At 40.1% G+C, this 16,241-nt stretch overlaps 1 protein-coding gene across 1 annotated transcript in view; it reads left to right on the top strand.

Moving 5' to 3' along the window:
* Positions 1–16,241, top strand: part of STAC (SH3 and cysteine rich domain) — a 170,382-nt gene that overhangs the window by 142,769 nt on the left and 11,372 nt on the right. The window contains exons 9-10 of the mRNA XM_050776672.1: positions 8,356–8,407; positions 8,514–8,651. Coding sequence (XP_050632629.1) covers positions 8,356–8,407; positions 8,514–8,651 — 190 coding nt within the window. The remainder of the gene's footprint in view (positions 1–8,355; positions 8,408–8,513; positions 8,652–16,241) is intronic.

Raw genomic sequence — 16,241 nt, 5'->3', positions numbered from 1 at the left:
TCTAAGTACATTACTGCTTGGCAAATGCATCAACTTAATTAAAACTAAATGTAATTCTAATGCACCAATTTGATTTAAAAATAATCTTCACAGTCACCAGGACATCAAAATGCAATTAAAGCTATTTGAGGAAAGTCTCTGATGCATATTATGCTCTGATGCTGCACTATGTCAAGAAACCCAGATGTTCCCAAATGTCACTAATGTGTTTAGCAGCCTCCCTCTCACTCAAATGCCTCTCTCAATTAGGTTCTGGAGAGTGTGATCCATGACAGTTCAAGAACATTTACCAAATTCCTTCCAAATTGCCCTTTAGTTGAATGCTTTTCTCTGAGCTGGTCTATGGACTTGGGAAAGTACAGGCAGTCTTGTGAATATCAGGCTTAAGACAAAATCAAAATGCAAATTCAGGAGTTACTTATTACATACCCATGTGCCAAGACTGTAAAAGATTCTGGACCAAGATAATGTAAATTGGGAAATAAGTCTGGTGAAAAATTAAGTCATAGATCTCAGATTAATGGAGCCATTTGGCTGGCTCCTTTTTCTGCCCCCTTCAGCTTGGTTTTTCAAGGGTATCTAGTTTTGCTGAGTGACTGGTTGCTATAAACTTGATTTAAGGTTCTTTTTCCCTAATGAATGAGAAAGGGTAGGAAATATTAAAGAGGCTCAAAATAACTATATAGTAAAGTGAGCAGTTCTGATGAGTTTTGACATGGCATGGGTGGTGCAAGAGACTGCTTGATTTAGTGGAGTTAGTCATAGATTCAAACCCTGCCTGTAAATGGTGAAATCTCTCTTAGCCTGCCTACTTGTATGAAAATGCAACTGTTCATGACAACAGTTAGTGAACATTGCCATCGCCCTCTAGGCTCAACCCTGCCAACATCTCCATTACAATCAGCCACCTGGGTAATAGAATACTAGATCCAGCCCCTGGGCCCTGATACACCTTTGTGGTCACTTCGTGGAGTAGACAAGGAAGGGGAAGAGGGACAGTATGAAAAGAGGGAGAAGGTTTTCCATTGCTCCGAATCACACCAAATGTTAGTGTCTGAAGCTACTGAAGTCAAAGGCTATTTCATTAACCAACCACCTCTGCCAAAAACCTAATGAGATATAAACGTAAAACGCAATGATTAGAATAAATCTTCTAATTTACAAGTGAAAAAATACAGGTTTACATGAAAATTAGCAATTTTAAGCCTTACTGTATATCAACCACAGTGATAAAGACTTAACTTTGAGGCCAGGCATGGTGGCTCATGTCTGTAAGCCCAACATTTTGGGATGCTGAGGCAGGAGGATCATTTGAGGCCGAGAGTTAGACACCAGCCTGGGCAACATCGTAAGACCCTATAAAAAATTTTAAAAGTTAGCTGGGAGTGGTGTCATGTACCTGTAGTCCCAGAGACTTGGGAGGCTGAGGCAGGAGGATTGCTCAAGCCCAGGAGGTAGAGCTGCAGTGACCCATGATTGCACCATTGCACTCCAACCTGGACAACAGAGTGAGACTGTCTCAAAAAAAGAAAAAAAAGATTTAACTTTGCAAAGTAAATATAGCTCACAATAATTTATCATGCATAATATATAAGTAAATAAATATAATTGAGATAGCCAATCCTCAAAGAGACATGTGTTTGGGATTTTTGTTTGGGATCAATTCTATGCTTATTTGTCATCTCCCCACCACCCTAGCATCTGCTTCTCCCTCAGGAACGACCCTTACCTTAAACAGTTTACTGTCTTTATCCTTTGAAATTACCGACATCTTGAGGGCAGTAACTATTTTACAATGATAGCCACCATCTAATGGGGGCTTATCTAAATATGCATTACAAGCATTATGTCATTTAGTCCTCAAAAAATATTGATGGAGTAAGTGCTATTATCCTAACCTTACAGATAAGAAAACCCCAGCTTAGATAATTTTTTTTCATTTTTGTATCCCCCTATGCACACCCAGTAACTGAAATTTTATAAATATTTAGAAAATACTTGAAAGTCATATAGTTTTCCTAGGATAAATGTGCAGAAATGGAGGAGTGAGACAAGACTCATTTTCTTTGAATTTTAAAACATTCAGAAAACAAAGGCCCTAGGCCATTCCGCTTTGACCATGTGCTTCCCACAGTAAGACCAATCTGAGCTCTCAGGTTGTCTCAGATAGTGGAGAAAGTGTTTCTCTCGGAAGCAGCGTCCTCATCTGGAGGGTGTTATGTCTCCTCTCGTAGGAATTTGTGCTCTACTTGGGGATTGGAGAGAGGCTGGGCTGGGCAGGGTGTGCCTCAGGACACCTCACACTCCTCCCTCCAAGAGCCCACCCTGGAAGATCTTGCAGAATAGTTCCACGTAGCTGGCCAAGCTCAGTTTTTATCATTCATACCCTCTGTGTACACTGAGTCCCTGCAGACAGTTTACCTGGTGGTGGAAAAGATGGTTCCAATGCCCACATGAAAAATCGAGAAATAAGAGAGACAGAAAGACTGCTGAGAATGAACCCAGAAAGCAACCATTAGTTCTCACACACATGCGTGCAAGTACACACACACTTGAAATTAAACCCTGTCCTGCTCACTGTAATTCTGTAGTTACTTTTGTTATTTTATTCTAATTCTTGCAAGCCTGCCGCCCTTTCACCATTTCAAGAGTTCCTATAAATCATTATATAACCAACTTGAAAATCTTCCTCTGGGCCTATGGCAAATTTTACTGAGCAAACAAAAGCAAAAGGCCAGCTGTGGTGTTCTGACTTCTTTTCACTAAAGGAAACTGATGCTTCAATTGTTTATGAATTGCATTATACTTTACATCGTGGTATACAATTGTGGATTACAATGTAAGCAAAACCTGTACCTGAATGTACAATGCTCTGACTGAATTAAGCAAAGGAACCTTTTAAGTAATTGGGGGCCCATCAAATTGGTCCCAAGAATTTGGAAATAAAGAGTTAAATTGTAAAATCTAGATGTAATGGATCAAGAACATAAAGTCTCCTAAAAGCAAGAGAATAACTATTAGGCCAGAGAAGGACTTTTCTCAAATGTGCCTGTAGTGTGATAACCCGAATGAAGAAAGAAATTATTCCATGGAAAGGACCTGACAGCCACAGAAACATGAAACAACTGAGGGCAGAGTCATGGATTAGCCAGTGTCTAACCTGGGGAAAGGACAAATTTAAGCATTAGGCCACCATTCCTCTGGGACCAATGGCAAGGCTCTCCCTAAATTGAGCCAGTTGGCGGAATGTTTTCATTTGTTTCTTTGATGGCATCGCACAACACACCAACACCATGGCAAGAGAAGAGAACTGAACTAAGAAAGGGTTCAGAAGAAAACTCACAGTTGAGAGTGAAGGGCTGCCACTAAGGGCAACACAGAAGGTTGCCCTGGAAGTCAGGGTAACAGCAAGCTGGAGCTACAGTAGGCGGATTATGTATGTATGGCAGGCAGCGGGGTAGTCTAGGTTTCCAGGGGCTCCCTGTATATTGATTAATTTGAATAATTTTCACAGGTTCTAGGGCACAGAGGATGCCCCTCATTATCTAGTACCTGGCTCTAGAGTGGGACATTAGGGGTGGTACATAGTGGCCCAGAGTATAAGAGCCCTCATCAGGGAGTTGTTGTGGTGGGGACTTAATCAGCTGCTTAAGAAGGGGAACTGACCAGCCTCTAGCTAGAGCCTCAAAACTGCGTCAACACTCATTTTTAAAAAGTAATAATAAATGGGCCAGGCGCAGTGGCTCATGCCTGAAATCCCAGCACTTTGGGAGGCTGAGGCAGGCGGATCATGAGGTCAGGAGTTCGAGACCAGTCTGGCCAATATGGTGAAACCCTGTCTCTACCAAAAATACAAAAAATCAGCCAGGCCTGATGGCGGGCACCTGTAATCCCAGCTACTCAGGAGGCTGAGGCAAGAGAATTGCTTGAACCTGGGAGGCAGATGTTGCAGTGAGTCCAGATAGCGCCACTGTACTCCAGCCTGGGTGACAGAGTAAAGCTCTGTCTCAAAAAAAAATAAAATAAAATAAGAAGAAGAAGAAGAAGCTATGTGACACAGAGTGGTATCTTGCATGCCTACTCAGATCCACCACCTAGAGCCCAGTGTTGAAAAGGATTCTAAATCAGAGTGCAGGCTCTGTGGGAAAGAGTGCTGAGATTGTCGGGTAATGCCTGGAAGGGTAAGGAGGCAGTAAAAAATCCCACAAGCCACAGATTTGCTGGCCTAGATGTTAGAGAGTTACTATCTTGGGTTCAAGGGCTCCCCTAGAGCAAGATCCTCTCTATATTGAAATAGAGGCATTAGCTATCTCTGCCAGGTGCTTAGAGTATTTGACTAATCTCAAGAGGAGTCTACTGGTCCTTTTTGGCTACACCTTCTAATTTCCCTCGTAGTCCTTAAGCCAATTTACAACTATATACTTATTAATTATACATATATGATATATCTATTATTTATCTATTTATTAAATGTTTTATTATCTATTTACTTGTTTATTATCTATCTTTCTCACTAGGCTATTAGTTCTAGTGAGGATTTTATTCACCAAAGTAAACCCAGTGCCTAGTAAGATGACACTCTTTCAGAGCCCACATTCTATAAATATTTGTTGAATGAGTGGGTAAACAAAAACAAAGGAAATAATAAATGGATAAATAAATCACTCACCAGGCAATTTTCTGATCCTGGTGGAGCTCTTTTTTAGGAAAAGACAGAACACTCATCACACTTCAAGAAGTATGTCTGGTATTTCTCAGAAGATTATAGCCTGTTATCCCAGTGAGTGCCTTATTCTAATATGTAATTTAGTTAACGAGGGTCAAGTGCTGGGGACTGTCCACCTGTGAGCACAGTCAAGCGTGAGCCTCTGAGTAGACTATAAAATAGAGGTCGGATTCAGGCAGCATCCTCTTTCACCCTTAGGGAAAGGTACCTCCCAGTCTCCCTCTTTCACTCTTAGGGAAAGGTACCTCCCCCAACTTTATTCCCTATTTACAGCTTCTGCCAGAGCAGCAGCACAGTCATTGTATTTGATACTAACTCGTGGTTTCTTAGGTTACTAGTTTAAATAAAATCTGCTGGGGCTTAGAAGATTTTTCTACATTGACTTTCATACTTGCCGCTTAATTAAATCCCTGACCTGAGAAAGAGTGATTTTCAGCCATCTCACTTTCTGTGGCATCAGCATGAAACTATGACTGTTGAAATACCAAAATGCCAGTTGTGCTTAATGCTCCAGGGGTGACAAGCCTGTTATATTTGGAATCCCTGATGAAGATAGATATTAACTGAGAATTGAAAATGACAGCGAAGGAGATTGAATCAGAATAGCAAAATGAATACGCAAATCTACTTTTGCTCCAATTCCTAAACGTGTCAGAAAATATTTTTTTTTAACACATCTGTAACAGTACTAGAAAACAAGAATGCATGCTAAGAGAGAACCAGAAATCTTGGGAATTTCCTCGCAGACTACAGCAAATGCAGTTGAGTTGTGAACAATGAAGATGACCAGAGACCAAAGAATACTCAGGACAAAACAGCTATAGAAGGGGGAGCACATTTAAAGAGACACAGAATGCTCCGGACTTCACTGAAGAGTGTGAAGAGTCTGCAGTGGATTGATTGCATTAATGGCCCTAATTATTCATCCCTCCCTATATTCATGCCCGTGTCATGGGACTTTGCAGTTCCTCTCAAAACAGAGGTGGAGCCTGTTACCCTATCCCTTGAGTCTGAACTGGCCTTGAGACTTGCTTTGGCCAATGAAATGAAGCAAAGTGACAATGTGTCAGTTCTGGATCTAAGCCTTAGAGACTTCATGTGCTTTGCATGTCTCCATGCGCTGCTCCTGAACCTTGACCATTGCTATGAAACTGACCTTCCAAGGAATGGGAAATGTGGACTAGGGCAAAATCACCCCAGTCGCCTCAGCAAAAGCGAACACCCAGGCCTGTGAGGGAACCATGGGGATTTTGTGGCTGTTTATCACACAGCGTTACTGTGACAATACATAACTGACACAGTCTCAACTGTATTCATAGCACCACATTACTACTTATAATGAACAATTGGCAGCAATGATGTTGGACTCCAGAATTAAGCCAACACCTGTACTCTAAAGGAAAAGAACCCACGCCTAAGGAGGGCTCTAATGTGAGCACAGAAGCCTGGGAAAGAACTGTGTTGAGATAACTCTGGACCTTCAGACCTTCTAGAGGGCATGGGAAAAAGGAAAAGGCAGCTCTACTTAGGAGAAAAATAAACTGACCTATTCTCTCCCCAAGGGTAAGAAAATCCTCCTTGCTATAGCTATTAGGACAGGAGGAGGAGGCGGCACCATACTGCTTACCTGCTATACATTCAAGTATGTAAAAGGGAGATGCACCAATTGGCACACGCTGCTCCTTTAAACAGAGCCTGTAAATAGCCCTTGCACTTGAGAGAGAGACCCATGGCAGATCACAGATATCGAATAGTGGAGAAGCCTGTCCACATCCACCTACCTCCATTTTCAGTCTTTCATAAAAAGAGACGACCAAGAAACATTAGATTTTAGAAAAAATACTTGATATGAAAAAGAAGTAATAAGATAAAGGATAGGCCAACTAAATTCAGAGGAAACAAATGTTCAGTAAAAGAAAGAAGCTGGGCATGGTGGCTCATGCCTGTAATCCCAGCACTTTGGGAGGCCGAGGTGGGTGGATCACGAGGTCAGGAGATCAAGACCATCCTGGCTAACAAGGTGAAACCCTGTCTCTACTAAAAATACAAAAATTAGCCGGACGTGATGGCAGGCGCCTGTACTCCCAGCTACTCGGGAGGTTGAGGCAGGAGAATGGCATGAACCCAGGAGGCAGAGTTTGCAGTGAGCTGAGATTGTGCCACTGCGCTCCAGCCTGGGCAACAGAGCAAGACTGCATCTCAAAAAAAAAGAAATATTGTTTTGAAAATATAATAATCTCTGTACAATCCATTATAACATTGCATCCATGATGGAAAGCCACTTTCAGAACTCTTTCAGAAAAGAATAAGGAAATAATGAGAAATTAGAAAAAAAGAAAACTTTCAGAAATAATAAAGAACCCTTAGAAACTATTTTTTTCTAAAAATATTTTCTGAAAACTTTTTCTGAAACAATTCTCAGTATTATAATAAATAATAGAAAAGCCCAAATACAAAATAAATGATCAGGAAAATATAATTGAGAAAAAAATTTAAGAACATAGAGGAAAATAAGACTGTAGGTGTGTAAGAAAGACAAAATATGTGAGGATGGATTCAGAAGGTCCAGCATGTGTTGACTAGAACTTCCAGAAGGAAAGAAGAGAGAACATCATAAATGGGAGAAAAACATGAAAGAAATAGTAGAGAAAATTTTCCCAGTGTGAAAAATAGCAGTCTTCCGATTGTTACAGCTGTGTTGAATAGAAACAATAACAACAAAAACACATTAGTCTTCAGCCAAACCCAAGTAATTATTGATGAATGATCTAGACACACACACCCACATGCACACATACACAAATCTAGTACAAAACTCCAATTACACCAGCATAAAAGGTGGCAGGCGGGAAAAATGGAGCTAAGCAAAAGTGTGCTAGGTTTTGAGAAGGTATTGGGAAGGTATAGATAATGATAAAGATAATGACCAATTCTACATGTACACATCTATTTATAAATGTAGGTGCGTGGGAAGGAGTCTAGAAGGACACACAGGGAATGGGAGGTAGATCATGGGGCTGAGAAGAAGGGAGATTTGTATCTTGAAATGTATCAACTTCTAAATTTTGGAGCTTTATGATCATTTATGTATCAAACTATAGGTAACAGTTATTTTTGGCCAGGCACGATGACTCATGCCTGTAATCCCAACCCTTTGGGAAGCCGAGGCAGATGGATTACAAGGTCAGGGGATTGAGACCATCCTGGTCAACATGGTGAAACCACCTCTCTACTAAAAATACAAAACCTAGCTGGGCATGGCAGTGGGTGCCTGTAATCCCAGGTACTCGGGAGGCTGAAGCAGGAGAATGGCTGAACCAGCGAGTCAGAGGTTGCTGTGAGCTGAGATCGCGCCACTGCACTCCAGCCTGGCAACAGAGCAAGACTCTATCCAAAAAAAAAAAAAAAAAAAAAAGGGTTATTTTTAAAATACAGCATAAAATCATGTTTGCCTTCAATGTGTAATAAAGCTATTTTCTTGGGTAGGAAGAACTTATAAAAGTTATATTTACTTTACTTCTATTTCTTTTAAGACTATTTGTGTAAATGAGAAATGATTACTCCTGACTTTAAAGTATCTTATTTTTCTTTTTTTTACCTTTACCCAACTCATTCATTCTTCATTTTAGGCCAGGAGACATAATTACTCTTTTAGAGGATTCCAATGAAGACTGGTGGAAAGTAAGTGTTCCTCTTTCTTTAGAAAAAAAAAAAGAGAAAATCAGTTGATAACTATAATTACAATACATGCTACAATTGTGGATGCATGCCTCCTTTTTCCTTTCAGGGGAAAATTCAAGACAGAATTGGCTTCTTTCCTGCCAACTTTGTTCAGAGACTACAACAAAATGAGAAGATTTTTAGATGTGTTAGAACCTTCATTGGGTGTAAGGAACAGGGGCAGATAACACTGAAAGAGAATCAGGTGAGTAAATCACACAAACACATTCCAGATATGAGCCAAATAGGGTGTCATTTTAATAAACATAATAATATGTATAAATCTGAATGAGTGGGGTCACATTCAAAGTATGTACTTTGAGAAAGGATATACTTACTCCAATGATATCAGTGTTGTAGGAGCAAAACATGCGAACTAAAATTTTAGGAATCTCACTTGGTGATACCTGTTCATAAAGGAAACATCATAGCAGCAGGTGAGGACATCTCGTCCCCCATGCTCTTCTCTGAGGACCACTGGTCTCTGATGTGGGCAGCTTCTCTCATTCAGGCTCTGAGTTAGTGTCCACCAATGGTGTGGTTAATTTTTCAATGCTCTCTAATGAATACTTTGTCATTAGTTGTTGCTGATAGGAACCTCTTGGGCTTTCTTATCTGGACTCCAAGCCTCCACCTGTTCACTGAAGCCCATAACAGCTTCATATCACTGCAAACGACAATAGACTAAACTTAGATAACCAGATACTATCTCAGGCTCATAAATGAACGTCTCTGTACGTATAATCTAGGGGTGCCTGTCACCGTCTTGCTCCAGGGCCAAGTTGAATGTAGAGTTCTCTTTGATGCTGTCAATTTTCCTGAGAAGTAAAATGTGAACCCCTACATTTTTATGTCTTTAAGCTCCACCATCTCACGGCTGGAATGTTGATAGAGACAAACAGCATTCTCACACCTTAACTCTCTGGCCTACTCTTCCTCTCCTTGTCTTCCAGCAGAGAGAGGCCTTCCTGCCCTCCCTTCTTTTCTGACTGCAGCTCCCCTCAGGTCATATCCTGTGTCCTCACTACAGAGTGAAATAAAATGCTCAGACTTATGGCCGGGCTCAGTGGCTCACGCCTGTAATCCCAGCACTTTGGGAGGCCGAGGAAGGTCCATCATGAGGTCAAGGGATGGAGACCATCCTGGCCAACATGGTGAAAACCCGTCTCTACTAAAAATACAAAAGTTAACTGGGCATGGTAGCACACGTCTGTCATCCCAGCTACTTAGGAGGCTCAGGCAGGAGAATCGCTTGAACCAGGGAGGTGGAGGCTGCAGTGATCTGAGATCGCACCACTGCACTCCAGCCTGGTTTGTTCTTGATATATTAGTGGAGGATTTGGAGAATTAAAAATTTATTTTCTCTCCCAATAAAGTCTCACAGGGGACTTTACTTTTCAACTTCGGAAGTCAAAATCTTTCCTCTGTTTCTTTCTGCATTCTTGGTATAAGAATTTTGTTATTTCCCAAGGTAATAAATGCCTGAAGTTGAAATTGATAAGGCTCGCCCTCCAAGGTAGTTCAAAATGAAACAGGCATTGATAATTTTCATACATCTCTGTTCAATAGAGTTGCGGAAAACACATCTTGAATGTCTTTTTTAGGATTGCCTCGAAGACAGTTTCTCAGTCACACAAGAAAATTAGTCATTACCTTGAAATTATAGCTGATTTGTCGTTTTAAAAATTGTTTTGCCCCACTTAATCAGCCATTGTATATTCCACATGGAGCTTTAACTGACTTTACCATTTTCAAACTAACAAATATATCCTCAAAGAATAATAATTTACCTTTTCTTTTTTTTTTTTTTCTTTTCTTTTTTTTTTTTTTTTTTTTTTTTTTTTTTTGAGATGGAGTTTCACGCTTGTTGCCCAGGCTGGAGTGCAATGGCGCCATCTCGGCTCACAGCGACCTCCACCTCCCGGGTTCAAGGCATTCTCCTGCCTCAGCCTCCAGAGTAGCTGGGATTACAGGCATGAGCTACCGCACCTTGCTAATGTTTTTTCTATTTTTAGTAGAGACGGGGGTTTCTCCATGTTGGTCAGGCTGGTCTTGAATTCCAGACCTTAGGTGATCCACCCTACTTGGCCTCCCAAAGTGCTGGAATTACAGGTGTGAGCCACTCATGCCCAGCTGATTTACCTTTTCTTTATGGCTATTCAAAAGAATCTTTAAAAGAAAAATCTAAAGAAAAATGATACCCTGGAGTACAGCTTTTTTAAAAAAAATATAACTCACCCTCCCTTTATATTCAAGTAAGTGAAAATCATTGAAAACAAGAGACCGATAATTCTGAGTATTACTTTCCCTATATATTTTAACAAAGGTGGGGATGGAGTCATTGAAACTGGCACTTTCATAAATGCTAGGGGACATTAGTCCACTCATTTGGATACTGATTTGGTACCATGTGCTTAGAGCCATGAAATTGCTCAACTTCATGAATACAGTAATTCCATTTTCTATAATGTATCCAAGAAAATAACCTAAAGTAAACAGGGAGAGACTTTATGCAAAACGACAGTCATCAGAGTGATGTTCATGATGGTGACAATTAGGAACAATTGCACAGACAACGGACATGATTAATTCAATGACAATATTTTCATTAATGGACAATGTTAGGAACCTAAGCAATTGTGATGGTGTTATGATAATATTATGGAATTGGAATAGTGGAATCCGAACCCAGATCCCAGTCACTGTTCTCCCAAGGTAAACACAAAGGGAGAGATGCAGATGGGGCCTGAAGCCCTGTTTTCATTCATGGAACCATAGTAAACCAGACAGAGTACCAGATGTGATCTAGAGACCTAAGAGGCCTCACCACAGCCCACCCACCTTACCACCACCGCCATGGGCTGGTCTGAATCTGAGGATCTAATGGTACCAGATGCCCCATGGGAGAAAAGGAGCAGAAAGGACTGTGGCAAAACTGGCGTAAGATGGCCCAATTCCTTCCCAGAAGGAACAAGAGAGAAGGAAGCTTTAAGAGACAGTGAGAAACCCCCGGCACCTGTGATACAATCAGATCTTCTGTCTTTGGAGAAGTGAGGAGGGACCTAGGAGAGAGGGCAAATATCTTCAGATATTGTGTCACCATCTTAAATGATGGCTTCCTAAACCATGAACAAATAAATATTAATGATACAATAGTAGTATAAAATTTTACAGCTTTTTTCTCTTCCATTTAGATTACTTTCATGGTATATATTTACAAAAATAAAATTTAAACAGTAGCACAATTTAAAATACTCAATCTTGTCTTTTGAATCTGATAACATAAAGGTGCACAGTGTTGCTGTGATTTTCCTGGGCCTCAACTTTGCACATGTGTACACAAATGCACACACACAACACACACATCACCATATCCAACAATTGCTATATCGAATTGCATTATCTGCTGCTGCTTGTATAGATGCAACAACCTCAAGAGGTGTAATGCCATCTAACGATTTTTGGTTGTTAAAATCTTTAATATCCTTAGGAAATTGGGTCACTGGACTCTATGGTTTCACCCTGGTTTTACAGTTTGACTTGAAATTGACATCCTTCCCTTTTATAAAAATTGCTTATATGACACTTAGGACACATTGCATTTTGTAAATTGCATAAGCTCTCTTTTACCCGGTTGCTTGTAGACAGAATATGTGTTTAAATAGATCAAAAGTCATCAATGTGCTGACATGAAATATACCTCACTTAAGAGCACTTGATCCTTCATTTTCTGCCGAAAGTTGTCTGTTCCCCCTGGGGCTGTTATTTGCCAACCTATCACTTGCCTGCACACTCCCCAAAGAGGTAACAGCAGAAGCCAGCATCTGCCTATGAAGAGCAGTGGCATCCGAAGATTCCCCATAATGACAATACCCCTGGAAACCTACTACCCTTACCCCTGGAAGAACTGCACTGACCACTCTGTCTCCCATAAAAGTATATGCGAACCCCACATGACTATTCCTTTTTGGATGTGATGACCTGTTTTGGGGTCTGCTTTTTGAAAAAGAACCTTTTATCTCTAGTCCCTGGCTCACAGAAAAGGAAAGAACAAATTAATACTGTCTTAAACATTGTCACAATAATAATTCTTATAAGAATCGTAATTATTAGTCATTATTTAATGTCATACAGACACATTGTATAAATAAAGTTTATACACATACGTGTGAATTTTATGGATTCATTATTTCTATTTTATAAATGAGAAAACAAACACTCAGAGAGGTTATGTGCCTTGCTTAAGGGGCAAAAACCTAGTGAGTGTCCAGGCTGGAACATAAACACAGGTCTGCAAACTCCAAGTCAAGGCTTTCCACTAGCCATGTGCCCTGAACAACGTGGAAATCACTCTGAACAGTAAAGAGCAGCTTCGTTCCTAAGGATGGCGAGTGTCATAAAGGCAGCTGTCTTGGGACCAAAGGACTCCTTGAAAACAAGTTCTTGCTCATGTGGGCTCCCTATTGAGTCATTCTTGATTCCAGGCAAAGGCATCCTCATCCGACTGACACCCCATCTCTGATGCGATACACAACTCACAAAGCAAATGGGCACTTTTCCCAGCTTGATTCCATGCCAACACTTCAACCTTCCCCAAGTTTACCCAACTGTATCCTTCCTGATTCAAAAATTTGGGAAGTCTTTTGAATAAAATAAATTTGGGAAGAATGTTCATCTTTATTGGCAAAGTGTTGTTCAATAATCTTGCTAGCATTTTTTTTTCAGAATAATCTTATGCTTTCCCATTTGAGGTCAAACATTGTTTTTATGCTATTAAAATACAATCAGTGAAACCAAAAGGCAAATTAAAATTTGCTCAAGTTGATCAATTGCTACAAGCAGAACATCTGTTCAGTGACTCCCACCAATTCCTTGGCATATTCTTCACAATTTTTTTTCTGGAAATGGGCCTCATACCTGCGTTCTCTGCCCTCATGGTTAAACTGAATCTGTTAGGGGTTGGGGTGTGGAGGAGGTAAGGCAAACAATTCAGCCTCTTCAGCTAGACATGTTCAAAATGCAACAGAGCATTTCAGCCTGAACCTGGAACCAAATGGATCTGCTCATAATTATTGTCTTCTTTTATTTTAGGTTCAGGGGTACAACATGTGCAGGTTTCTTATATAGGTAAATTGCATGTCACGGGGGTTTGGTATACAGATTATTTCACCACTCAGGTAATAAACATAGTACCAATTTTTTAAATACATCAGTCATTTCAAAGAAAAAAATGTCTTTTAAAAATCCAGTTTAGAAACAAACTTCAAAATTTGTCTTCACTTTAGTGTCCTAAGTTATTTTAGGTAGAAGATTTCAAAATATGTTTGTTAATTGCAGGGAGTATGTAATAGAAAGAGCACAGATACTAGTGTCATAAAGAAATGGATCTATATCCTGTGTGATTTTGACAAAGTAGCCTTTGAATGTCAACCTTCTCATCAGCACATAGCATCTCCCTCTTGAATTTGATGTGAGGGTTAAATGTGCTCACCTAGGTAAAGCCTTAGCACAGTGCCTGGCCACCACAGATGCATAGCAGAAGTCATTTTGCTGGCTACCATGATCCCTAACGAGTAAAGCCTAAATGAGGAATTAATCTGCAGTGGTTAATGCCACGTACACTTACCCAGTAAGCACCAGAAAATAGCCAACATGGTATTTATAACCCTACAAACATAAAGAGACAAATGGTCATTAACAAAAAAAATAAAAGAAATTTGATTCTAAAGATAAATGCAATGCACATCTTTGATTAAATCACATTTTCTACCTCTGTGGTTAATCTGCCTCATAATTATTGCATTTTTTTTTTTTTTTTGCAGAGCTCTTGCTTCCAAATACAGTTAAGTTATTCATTTGTTATGAACACAGAGTTTGCATTGACACAAGTACATTTTCTATTTCCTCCTCCTCCTCCTCCTCCTCCTCCTCCTCCTCTTCCTCCTCCTCCTCCTTCTTCGTCTTCTTTTTGTGAGGCAGGGTCTCACTCCCTAGGCTCAGGTAATCCTCCCACCTAAGCCTCCCAGTCAGCTGGGACCACAGGTGTGCACCACCATGCCCAGATAATTTTTGTATTTAATGTAGTGATGGGGTTTTGACATGTTGCTAAGGCTGGTCTCGAAGTCCTAGACTCATGTGATCCCCAGTCTCCCAAAGTACTAGGATTACAGGCATAAGCCACTTCACCTGGCCTCTTCATTTTTAAATTTTAAAATGTATCCTTATTAAATCAACATTAAAATACTATAAAAACATTTCTTTAATGGGAATCACATTGAATCTATAAATTGCTTTGAGCAGGATGGCCATTTTCACGATACTTTTTTTCTATCCATGAGCATGGAATGCTTTTCCATTTGTTTGTGTCCTCTCTTATTTCCTTGAGCAGTGTTCTGTAGTTCTCCTTGAAAAGGTCCTTCACTCCCCTTGTTAGCTGTATTCTAGGTATTTTAGTCTCTTTGTACTAATTGTGAATGGGAGTTCATTCATGATGTGGCTCTTTGCTTGTCTGTTGTTGGTATATAGTAATGCTTGTGATTATTGAACATTGATTTTGTATCCTGAGACTTTGCCAAAGCTGTGAATCAGCTTAAGAAGCTTGGGCTGAGATGATGGAGTTTACTCGATATAGGATGATGACATCTGCAAACAAGACAGTTTGACTTCCTCTCTTCCTATCTGAACACCTGTTATTTCTTTCTCTTGCCTAATTGCCCTGGCCAGAATTTCCAATACTATGTTGAATAGGAGTAGTGAGAGGGGGCATACTTGTTGTGCCAGTTTTCAAGGAGAATGCTTCCAGCTTTTGCCCATTCAGTATAATATTGGCTGTGGGTTTGCAATAAATGGCTCTTATTCTTCTGAGGTATGTTCCTTCTATACCTAGTTTATTGAGAGTTTCTAAAATGAATGGACATTGAATTTTATTGGAGGCCTTTTCTGCATCTATTGAGATAATCATGTGGTTTTTGTCTTTAGTTCTGTTTATGTGTGAATTACATGTATTGAACCAGACTTGCATCCCGAGAATGAAGCCAACTTGATCATGGTGAATCAGCTTTTTGATGTGCTGCTGGATTCAGTTTGCCGGTAGTTTATCAAGGATTTTTGCATCAATATTCATCAGGGATATTGGCCTGAAATTTTCTTTTTTTGTTGTATCTCTGCCAGGTTTTAGTATCAGGATGATGCTGGCCTCATAAAATGAATTAGGGCGGGGTCCCTCCTTTTCAATTGTGTGGAATAGTTTCAGAAGAAATGGTACCAGCTCCTCTTTGTACCTCTGGTAGAATTCAGCTGTAAATCCATCTGGTCCTGGGCTTTTTTTGGTTGGTAGGCTATTTGTTACTGCCTCAATTTCAGAACCTGTGATTGGTCTATTCAGGGATTCAACTTCTTCCCAGTTCAGTCTTGGGAGGGTGTATGGCCATTGACATTCTTCACAGGATTAGAAAAAAAAAAACTACTTTAAAATTTGTATGAAACCCAAAAGGAGCCTGTATAGACAAGGCAACCCTAAGCAAAAAGAACAAAGTTGGAGGCATCCTGCTACCTGGCTTCAAACTATACTACAAGGCTAAAATAACCAAAACAGCATGGTACTGGTACAAAAACAGACACATAGGCCAATGGAAAAGTATAGAGATCTCAGAAATAAGACCACACATCTACAACCATCTAATCTTTGACAAACCTGACAAAAACAAGCAATGGGGAAAGGAGTCCCTATTTAATAAGTGGTACTGTGGAAATGGGCTAGACATATGCAGAAGATTGAAGCTGGACCCCTTTCTTA

The sequence above is a fragment of the Macaca thibetana genome, chromosome 2, assembly GCF_024542745.1.
Source record: "Macaca thibetana thibetana isolate TM-01 chromosome 2, ASM2454274v1, whole genome shotgun sequence".
Classification (NCBI taxonomy): Eukaryota; Metazoa; Chordata; class Mammalia; order Primates; family Cercopithecidae; genus Macaca; species Macaca thibetana.
Note: the sequence above shows the minus strand (reverse complement) of the source record. Positions and strands in the feature narration are given on the sequence as shown.